The 11262-nt window shown below is 43.4% G+C and overlaps 1 protein-coding gene across 1 annotated transcript; it reads right to left on the bottom strand.

Moving 5' to 3' along the window:
• Positions 1-3204: 3204 nt before the first annotated feature.
• SELENOK (selenoprotein K) lies at positions 3205-9915 on the bottom strand. Its single transcript, XM_013052989.2, has 4 exons — positions 9765-9915; positions 5407-5497; positions 3870-3953; positions 3205-3295 (listed from the first exon to the last, which is right to left on the bottom strand). Exons 1-4 carry the CDS (start codon positions 9781-9783, stop codon positions 3205-3207), a joined length of 285 nt encoding a protein of 94 aa, XP_012908443.2. The 5' UTR covers positions 9784-9915.
• Positions 9916-11262: the final 1347 nt, after the last annotated feature.

Below are 11262 nucleotides of genomic sequence, written 5' to 3'. Positions count from 1 at the left end.
CTTCCGGGAAAGCGGAGGGGCGGAGCCACCCGGAGGAGGGGGCGGGGAGGGGGTGGGGCGTGATGGGTGAGTATTGCTGCGATTGGTCCTGGCGGTAGCATGCCCACGGCCGACTTGCTTTTATTTCGAGGGCTTACGCAGGAGCAGCGGGTACGCGTCTTTTGGCTTAGCTCACGGCTTCTTTGCTCGCTTCCAAGACCCCACGCATATTCTAGTTCTCATACTGCGCTGGTGATGCTCAGTCCGGCCTCTGATGTTAAGGTGTTCTTGAATTAGGGCGCCTCACTCCACATCCCTTGCGCCAATTTATCCAGTTTCGTGGCTTTACATATGAAGATAACTCCCAAATACGTGATTCCCGTCTGGAAGTCTCCCTGAGATCCAGACTGACAACAGATTGCCTGGTATCTCCATTTGGATATCCACAAGGCATTGCAAACTTAAATGAGCCCAAACTGACTCTTGATCCGTCCGCCCCCACACCTCAACACTACGGTCTCTCTCACCATCTCAGTAAATAACACTTCTATTCTTCAGTTGTCCAATCCATCAGCAAATCCTGTTGTCGCTCAAATACATCTTGAACGAACGCACTTCTCCATTCCTACTGCTACTACTTAGCCCAAACTACCATCTCACCGGGACTGTAACAGCCTTTTAACCCAACTCCCTGCTTGGTCTTGTCCTCCTTCAGTCTGTTCTTCAGTCGGTTGCCCAAGTGTCAAGTTTTAAAGTATGTAGTTAAGACAATCAGTACTACATACCTAGCACTCCATATAATAGCACCAATGAGTATTCTCAAAAATTAAACCCATGCTTTGTTTCCTGGCTCATGGAACAGAATCTAAACTAACCACAGCCTAGAAAGCCATTCTTAATCCAGTCCCTGCTACATCACTAAATTCACCTCATCGCTCTCCTTCTGTTGGCATTTCCAGCTACACTTACTTTCAGCCTTTCAGACATGTCAAGCCCTTCCCATCATTGAGCCACCGCTCATGCTGTTGCCTTTTTCCTGGAGTGCTCTTCCTTCAGTGTGCTCATTTTCAGTCTGTCTCAACCCAAATGTCACCTCAGAGAAGCCTCCCTGTTATCTTACTACCTCTGAACCAGGAATTAAGTCTGTACTTGGCTGCTCACCGTTTCCCACACTAAAAAGGAACTTTGTCTTACTCTCCACCATTATCTTCAGCACACAGTAGGCACCCAATAAATATTGGTGGATTAAATACTGCTGAATGAAGAATCCCTTGAAGTAGGAATTTAATCCCCACTTCATAGATGAGTACACTGGGATAGAACGACATGACTTAGTCAAGAACATAAGCTATTGAGTAGCAAAGACAATAACTGAACACGGGCCACTTAATAGGCTACTTTCTGCCCTACAGTGGTCTACCTCATGCTCAGAGAGAGCTAAATACCAGAGGCAGTCAGGACTGTAGAATAGCCCTAAATATAGAGTCCTGCGGAGGAGTTGGGGGGGTGCACAGGGATCATGAATCACATGCACAGAGAAGCAATCACGTCCTGAGACTACCCAGGTCTTCTCCCCACTTAAGTGCTTTGACAGAATGACCTCTGCCATTCACTAGCCACACAATCACAAAACTTTGCTGAGTCCTTGCTTGTTATCTGTATAATGCAAGTATCGTCTACCTACTGTAGTGTCAGAATATGTAAAAGATAAAATGTCTGACACAGACTTGAATGATCAATAACTGTCTCTATTATCCTTAACCTGAAAATTGTCTTGTAATTGCCCCTTCCCTTATGTTGGAAGATCAGTAGCTCTCATGCCACCACATCTCCACTTCCTGGCAAACAGGGTTGAATAAATATATCCAAGTAAATATAAAAATGCCTTTACCCAGGGTACCTGGGTGCCTCAGTTGGCTAAGCATCTGCCTTCAGCTCAGGTCATGATCCCAGGGTCCAGGGTTTGAGCCCAGTGTTAGGCTCCCTCCTCTTCCTTTGTACAACCAGCCACCCCCGTCCCCCTCAAGTTGTGTGCTCATTCATTCTCTCAAAATCTTAAAAAAAATGCTTTTATCTGAACACTTCGGTTCAAAGACTGTTAAACACAAAGAATTATCTGTATTATTCATCTTTCCAACAGATAATTCAGTGCCTATCACATGCAGCACTTCAGTAAAAAAGACAAAATCCCAACCTCATCGAGCTTCCATTCTAGTCATAGAATGTGAGTTATCAGCATTTACAGGGTGTGTGTATGTGTGTGTGTGAAAGCTAACAGGCAGTATCTTAAGTAATGTTTTAGAATTCAAATTTGTCAGTATAACACAGAAGTCTATGATTTTAAAGACCACCTAGCCAATCTTCATTTTGTAACTCAGGTTTGTCGGTTATGGCTTTATAATTACCCCGATAATTATATATGATAGCTAATCTGATACTCTGTTTTAAAGATTCATAGGACAAATAGGTTTCAAGATAAAATTGTATGCATACTACTGGAATAAATACAATGTGATTTATTTATAAATGAGAACAAATTAACAATGAATACTATTTCAAGTTAAAAAGGTGACACTATATTCAATACAGAATACACAACCTTTTATTTTTCTTCAAATTTGGAGTTTTTTAATTATACAAAGATGAGAAGTCAAGGTCTGTAACCTAAAAATATTTACTTATTAAAACTATATTAATACTTTCATAAACTATACAAAAAAGATAATGAGACAAACATGTACATTTATAGAAGAACTGCATGTCAGTCATGCCAGATCCCTGGGAAGGGAATTCCCAGCACAACCTCATTCGTCTGTGAGGACACAGAGCAATCCCTGTTCAGGCACACACATTCAATTCCTTGTTCAGCATGGTCAGCACTCTACTTCTTGATGGTTTCCCTCTGTTACGAATGTGCATGTCCAGTTGTCTGCTTCTTAGAGCAGACATTTACCTAAAAGAAAGTGTTATAACAATCAGTTACTAGTTATTAATTTAGGTTTGCACCAAAAAAATCCAACAATCCCATTTTTTGGAACTGTTTTTCAAAAGACACTTTGATAATAAAATACAATAAATTTTTCAAGGGTTAAGATAGAATTATTTTTCCACATAAGATGTCTGAATAGTAACAAAATATTGGATAAGTTCTGTTTTCTTAAAAAAACTTTCCCTAAGAGGATATTTCAAAATGAAATCTCTGCAGAGTAATTTCAAATTATTAAGTTACCTTCCTCATCCACCAGCCATTGGAGGAGGACTAGGGCCACGCAGATGATTAATTCGACCCATTCTTCTGGGAGGGTTGCCTGGTGGCCTAATAAAAGAAAATTTAATTTCTGCTGTTTAGTAGACATGAAGCGATTCCTTCCAAACACTCGAACAGACTATTTAAAATAGGAACTGCCAATTAGGTCAGGAGTTGAGAACATTCAAATACAGGGACCCAACACTTAATGCACATGACAAAAGTGAGTCAAGCAAGGAATTGTGATGATCTGAACAGTCCTCCCTGTAAATGAAAGCCCAAATGAAACCCAGCTTCCTGGAAATGTAAGCCCAACTTCATGCCGCTTCATCTTCTCTGGTTTTCTTTACCAGTGGGAATCCAGATTCTAAAGTAAAATCTCTAGATTTAAGGGTTGTCATCAGTTTTCATCCTCTAATTTGGACTTTTCCCATAGGATATTTGATACACATTTTAGCTTTGTCAAAGTGACTCTAATGATCAAATCAGAAGCAACTTGACTTAATTTACAGCAATGCATTAATTTTATGAAATAGAATTTAAACCTTTATTTCCATGAGCCTATGCCTATCCACCTATAATTTTAACTTAATTAAAATTACAGAGTGGTAAAAATATCTATTATCAATTTAAAAAGCTCTACCCTCTTCCATCATCGTATCTGGAATCAGAGGAACTTCCATAGCCTCTTCTCTTTTTCACATCTTGTTGAAGCAGAGTCTTGAAACTGAAATAAGGGGCAGAAAACAAAAATATCACTTCCAACATTATAAAATGTATCTCCATAGTTTCAGTTATGTGTGTGAGCAGTGACTAAAGTAAACCAACTTAGTTCCAACCCCAAAATTTCTCGAAGCCACCTGGACAACAGCACATAGCACGTGTCCACACAGGTGCCATGGAAGGAAGCCCCCATTCCTTATCTTTCTTACATGCTAATAACTCTCCTTGACGGAGTCTAGGAGTGACTCTGAAACCAGAGCCATCCCCAACTTCCTTTCTCCACTTTACATCAGCTGTCAGGCCTCGTTGTCTGTTCCTACAGCACTGCACATTCATTTCCCCCACATTTCCCCTGTCAACAGTCTGTCCAATGTTACCCTGCTGAGGGAGGAGCCTAGGGTGGTGTGCCAGAAGCACAGGGCTTCTGGGAAACCATCTGTATGGAATTTTCTTTACTTGTGGAAGGGGAAGAAGTTAAAACAATGTTTTAAAAAAAATAATAGGGAGTAGGTGAGATGTGCGAGACTTTAAGGAAGTTCTGTATTGGGTAACTTAATGCCCCTCTGTCCCACTGTATTTTTCTACAGAACGATCTCTTCCATTCCCCCTCCTTCTACTTGTGCTACATGCAGCCTTCAGATTAAATCACAGTGACAATTCAATTAAGTATAAAGATCGCAGTCTGCCATTCAAACCTCTCTGCCATCTTTCCTGTGTTTCCTCCACTTGGAGTAACTTGCTCTGATGTCCACCTCCCACAATCATGCCCAGCCCAACACCCATTATAATACGAATTAAAGTAGATGAAGGGGCAGTCTCCCACATCTCTGCATCCATGCAGCTCTCTGCCACGTGATGTTCAAATATATACATATATTCCAACTTAGCGTAAGACTTATTGGTAGGTGATGAATAATTTTCACAAAACAAATAGTATGGGAAAGACCAAAAAATGCATTTAACTAAAAGTTGCTTGAAATTATGGTAAAGTTTAAATTTTTGGCTTCTGTGTCAATTCTAACAATTTAAAAAACAATTTTATTACTTGGGATATTTTGTATCAAGATCAAATACCTCTCCTTGGTTTATTGTATAATCTGGAGTAACAGCTGCACATACACACTAGAGCTGAAACAGCAGAGAGAAAGTGGGGCACTGTCATTTGGCATTAGAATGGGAAGGCCCGGCTCCATAGATGCAGACTGAAATGGTGACAACACCAAGGCTAAGCCACAGTCAAGCTTCTAAACTATCATATTCATACTTGTTAGATGTATAAGTCAGCTTTACCACCACAAAAGTCTTCATTTTCCTTAGCAAAGCTAATAATTAAAAAATATATATTGTAATTAAAAACTGTTTTTGAAAAGCTCAGCTTAAGAACCTCAACATAACGTACCTAATGTACTTCTGTTAACTTAAATAACAGGGCTATTAAGAGCACTGTTAACACTTACAACAAAACCACGAACTCTGCTATTCCCCAGAAGAAATCTGTTATGAAAGATAATCTCCATGGGGACTGACTCCGGCTGTCCAATACTTGTCCTACAGACAAAAAAAAAAGAAACTTCAGTTAGAACTATAAATCTGACACAAGATGTATTACCATTCTTAGGGAATTACCACTGAATTACCATTGCTTAGGGAATAGTAAGACTCAGTTTTCAACTTGTTCACTGTTCCAGATGGCCAACACAAGGAAAGGTTTGTTATCTGTGTGTCCTTCAAAAGAAGGGTTCAGGGAAGTAAATAAAGCTCTTTGATCTACAGGTCTTTTAATATGTCAAATGTTTTCCTATGTTCCTAATTTTGGTGAGCGGCAATTCAAGTATTTTTTTCCTCTTTCTAAATTATGGTAAAATACAAATTAAAAATTCCCATTTTAACCATTTTTAAGTGTATAGTTCTATGGTATTAAGTACATTCACACTGTTGTACAACCATCACCATCATCCATCTCCAGAACTTTCTGAATCTTCCCCTAACTGAAACTCACTCTCATTCAGCACTAACTCCCCTTTTCTCACTTCCCCTACTTCCTGGCAACCACCCTTTTACTTTCTGTCTCTATGAATTTGACTGCTCTAGGAACCTCATGTGAGGAATCACATAATATTTTTACTTTGATGACAGGCTTATATGTCTTCATGTCTCACCCATGTTACATTGCAGGTATGTCAAACTTATCCCCCCCCCTTTTAAGGCTGACTAATATTACCATCATGTGTATATGCCGCGTTTTGTTATGCATACATCTGTTGATGGGACACTCGGGTTGCTTCCACCCATTGGCTATTGTGACAATGCTGGTATGAATGCCAGTGCATGAATCTGTTTATTCAAGTATTTTGAGGAAACAAATGGAATGAGTAAATATAAAAGAATATTCACACCACTTGAATGAAAAATTGTAAAATATTTCACAATGTGAAATGTGAAAACATTTTTCACCTGCAAAGTCTCTTTCCTGTATAAAAAAAGCTGTTTATATATACCCTTAAGATCTTTACAGTTATGGGGCACCTGGGTGGCTCAGTGGGATAAAGCCTCGCCTTCGGCTCAGGTCATAATCTCAGGATCCTGGGATCAAGCCCCAAATCAGGTTCTCTGCTCAGCAGGGAGCCCGCTCCCGCGCGCCCCCTCACCCCCGCGCCTGTCTCTCTGCCTACTTGTGATCTCTGTCAAATAAATAAATAAAATCTTTAAAAAAAATCTTTACAGTTCTGTTAAAATTTCCATAAATCAAAGAGTCTGGATATTCTAAGTACTGAAGAGAACTTGCCCTGTTCATTAAAATAGCCACAATTCTTCTGTAATTCCACTGTAATGGGATGCTGTTGATTCTAATTATGGATTCCATGTTTGTTTGTTTTTTAAGAGTTATTTATTTACTTTAGAGAAGGAGAAAGGAACAAGCAGACTCCCCACTAAGCGTGGAGCCTGACACGCTAAACCCAGGATCCTCAGATCATGACTTAAGCCAAAATCAAGACTTGGACGCCTAACTGACTGAGCCAGCCAGGTGCCCCTATGGACTCATTTTATCTTAAGCAAAAATGAGGATCTATTTTTCAAACCACTTTTAAATAGTGGAAGCTACAACATGAAAAGTTATAGCTCTAGAGTTTTAGTCTTGATATTAAGAGGTCAGAATATTTTGAAAGAACAGCTGTCAACCACCTCTCCTCTCCATTTTCTCAAGGGCTTCACCACACTGACATCCGCCCTCACAGTCAGGGTCTACAATTCCTCTTTGACTGCCTTACTTTCAAGGATCCATCTGGATCTGAGCTCTCAATGGAGCTACTGACAAAAAAGGGATAAACTTCAAGCCAGTGTGTGGGTGATACGCTCTGGTTCTGCCTCTTACTAGCTCTGCTTCATTGGCTGATATGATATTTTCCTGCTCTGAGAAAAGGTATTTCAAAGCTAGTCAACATTTAGGATTGCTGAAGAAAAAGTCATGTGATAGCAAGAGAAATGTTCTGTCACTGTGAAGTGCTAATAAATTCAATCCTAAGAGAGATCTAACCAGAACACAACAATTCTTTCTTTGGGACTCTAAAGAATCCTCTGCATGCACTTGCATTGTTCTATCTTGCTTTAGCACTTTTCCCTCCTAGCTTCTGAAGGCAGAAAGCTCCCCTCCCAATATCTGCAGAGGGAAATAAGTTGCTTGGATATAACTGGCATTTCTCAACTATAAAGGTGAGATAAAAGGCCTTAATAGAACCTTTATGTTATTTATGTGGATCCACTACTGAGTAAGGTACAGGTGAGGCTAGGTCGGGAGAGGTAGGTAGCGAGCTACGGGATCAGGCTCACAAAAATCACAAAAAATGTGGAGGTGTGAGGGAACCAGAAATAAGGGAACAAACTTGACCACCCTGCCCTAGGTGTCAGAAGTGGGGTCTTGTTATAACAGCTACTTGTGACCAACAAAGAATTACCTGACCCTAAAAAGAAAGTAAGCCATTGAAGGTGTTATTACTAGTCCTTACTCTATGGTGCTATCAATAGAGATGTTAGAAGGATTTAAGTTCCCTGGTTAGCTTTCTATAAAAGAGCAGCCCTAAAAACCCTCAGTGGCAACCCTGTTGGGACCCCTCTCACTCCTGAAAGCTTTTTCTGTATCCCCACTTAATGAAACTCTTACCACTTTACTCATTCTCCTATGTCCACGATTCAATTTTCAACTGCGTGAGATACAAACCTCACTCTCCCACTTCACTATGACAATGCACGTACTACAAAAGACGTACTACAAAGAATGACACCATAATGCATACATAGAAGCTGCCAGCCTTACCAATAAAGGATATAGCACAAAGTCTGCTAAAAAAAAAAAGTGCCCCAAATAAGATGAAACTCTGATGCTTTTGGGTAGTGTCCATCACCCCACTTGTTTCTGAGATTTTTAACTGGAGGAGGAGGCGGGAAGGCATATTTGAAGAGAAATACAAAATGCACTCAGACAGAAGACTTCTTACTCGTCACCTGCATCCTCTCTGAAGATAAACAGATGATTCAAAGAGAACAAGGACCTAGCTCCACGGATCCTGCTTGCTAAGAGACTGCACCAAATATCACATGATTCCACCTGAGTCAACCAGGTGGCAGAGGGTTTTGGCATTGGTCTGACCCAGTCATATTGTGTCTTTCCTTTTCAAGCACTTAACTATTATTAAGATTCATTTGTTTTGGGGCGCCTGGGTGGCAGTGGATTAAGCCTCTGCCTTTGGCTCAGGTCATGATCTTAGGGTCCTGAGATCGAGCCCCCGCATCGGGCTCTCTGCTCAGCGGGGAGCCTGCTTCCTCCTCTCTCTCTGCCTACTTGTGATCTCTGTCTGTCAAATAAATAAATAAAAATTAAAAAAAAAAAAGATTCGTTTGTTTTGTTGAAAGGACAAGCTAGGAAGCGAGCGCACAGGGTAGGGACAAAGGGAGTGAGAATTCCAAGCCAAGTCCCCGCTGAGCGCGGAGCCGCAGGCAGGGCAGATCCCACCACCCTCAGTTCACAACAGGAGTCAAATCAAGTGTCCGATAACGCTCAACCGACTGAGCCACCCAGGCGACACTTTCTTTGCAGAATCGCAGAACGAAGTCACTCTCAAGATTCTCTACTCCAGGAATAGTTACCTTTGTGCCTACAGGGGGCGGTGCTTCTTCCTGCGCCCCTCGGAATTAGGGCAGAGAAAAAAATTACGTGTATGACTAGCTACCTACTCCCGGGGGCGGGAGAGGGGGAAGGGAGGGCTATCCCACTTATTCAATTCTCCTTCTACATTATAAAGACCGTCTAGAAGGTAACAGCAAGGACGCGGACCGCAGTCACCTCTGCTCCAAAGCCCACTGAGCCATCCTTAACTACCTTCGTGCCGCCAGGCAACCTACTGCGCCTAGCGGCGTCTCAGAATCTCCGCCCCTAAAATCGGGTAACCAAACGACGACCTGAGCAGGGCGGCCGCCGAGACGGAATGGGTTAATAGCGCGAAAGTTACAACAGCGCCCAGACACGGGCGCCACGCAGACAGACGGCGCTAGCCCTGCTGTCATTACTAGCTAAGGACGCGGGCGCCCGAGAGCAAAGAGCGCGTCAGCGACCAAGCTGGGCGAGGACGCCGGGTAGCCGGCACCGTCGTCAGCACCGGGACCTCGGCTCCCCCCGCCTCCGAGCTCAGAGACGCTCGGCTGACGCGGCGCGGGGCCCAGCGACTTCGGGAAATAGGTACTGGGCCGACGGGCGAGGATGGAAGAAAACCGGGTCCGGCCTCCCAGGCCAGCGGCCGCCCCTCAGGACCCTGCAACTCACCATTCGAGATGTAAACCATCTTCGCCGCTTGTTGCCGGCTTCCGGAGCGACTGACGGGCTTGGCTCCTCTCGGCCTCGGTATCTCCCTCTGCGCCCCGCCCTTGAACGTCACAGTCCGCGGTTAGACCAACCAGCAACGGAGGAAGGAGGTGGACAGAACCCATTGGCTGCTGGGAGGAACACGCACACGACTGCCGGTTTTTGCGTCGTCACGCGGGCGACTTCCGGTCGAGCGAGGGCTGCGGGGCAGGTGACCGGAAGTGATGTTTGGGATTTAACCCGTAAGCGCGCGCTTACCTGCCTGCATTGGGGAATGGCGCTGGAAGGGTTCCTCTTCCCCGCCCGGTGAGGAGAAACTGTTTTCTGGTTGCTTGCCGGACCCAGGGACGGGAAGGCGAAGCTGTACAGTGGCTTGAAGAAGTGCTGGCAGGAGGAAGTTCCTGAGAATATTCCAGAAGTGTTGATATTTGAGGGCGTGGAGGGCAGTGCTCTTGGGCCCAGGCGGTGACCAAACCCGACGGAGCTTTAGTGTCCCGTTTTCGGAATACATAGACAGGCACCCGTTAGATGTGTTCATTATTTGTAAAACCAGTGTTTCTGAATGGGGTTCCTAGCTCCTGTGAGGCTGAAGGACCCCAGGTCAGAACTATAGTATAGCCTATAAGTTTTACCATTCTTTTTATAACCAGCTTATGCTAACTAAGAAACTGTGGCCAGCTGACCATAGATAAGGGAGTCGGCAAGCAGCATAACAGGATAACGAATAGCAAAAATCTGTGTTTAACCCGGCTGTGTCTGGCTTCTGTATAATAATGCTTCTAATGCTTTGCTAAGAAATAAAAAACTGCTTAAACCCTCGTTCACTGTGTAATCAAATAAAGTTATACCCTTCCCCTGTTAAGAATTTCCCCTACTACTAAGTAAAATTGATAAGGGTTGCCTCCCGTACCAAGGCCGGAGACACAACCCGTACCAAGGCCGGAGACGTACGGTTCAGCACGTACGCTAGCTGGAGACGTGCGGTTCAGCACGTATACAGATAAAGGTTAGAAACGTGCAATTCAACACGTACCCTCTCCTGTACACTACCTGAACGGTGACTGGCCAGAATGTATGGTTGGTTTTAAAGGATTGGCTACCTATGTGTAGGCCTTACTGTAATGCTTTGAAATTACTGGCTAGAAAAGTGAGGGCTCTGATGTAATGGACTGTAAAATTCTATATTAAGGGACTCCCGAAACAGATCGGGGCTCTCAGACACTGACCCATCCCTCGCGGATTTCATGGTCAAGTGTCCCTGGGAGTCCGAGCATGCCCGAATAAAATCCTCTTGCTTATTGCATCCAGTGGTCTGTGAGCGCGTCCTTGGGCGCAGGTCCTCTAGGGTCTTTCAAGGCAACCCTGAAAATAAATCTGTAGCGCGAGACCATTCTCTTGTTCTTACTGGTGGCCACGTGGCAAACTCAGTCCTGTCTCAAGGCCTTTGTACTTGGCTGCC

The sequence above is a fragment of the Mustela putorius genome, unplaced genomic scaffold, assembly GCF_011764305.1.
Source record: "Mustela putorius furo isolate JIRA1106 unplaced genomic scaffold, ASM1176430v1.1 tig00000095_pilon_pilon_pilon, whole genome shotgun sequence".
NCBI lineage: Eukaryota > Metazoa > Chordata > Mammalia > Carnivora > Mustelidae > Mustela > Mustela putorius.
The sequence above is the reverse complement of the archived record's forward strand: the minus strand, read 5'-3'. Positions and strand labels throughout refer to the sequence as shown.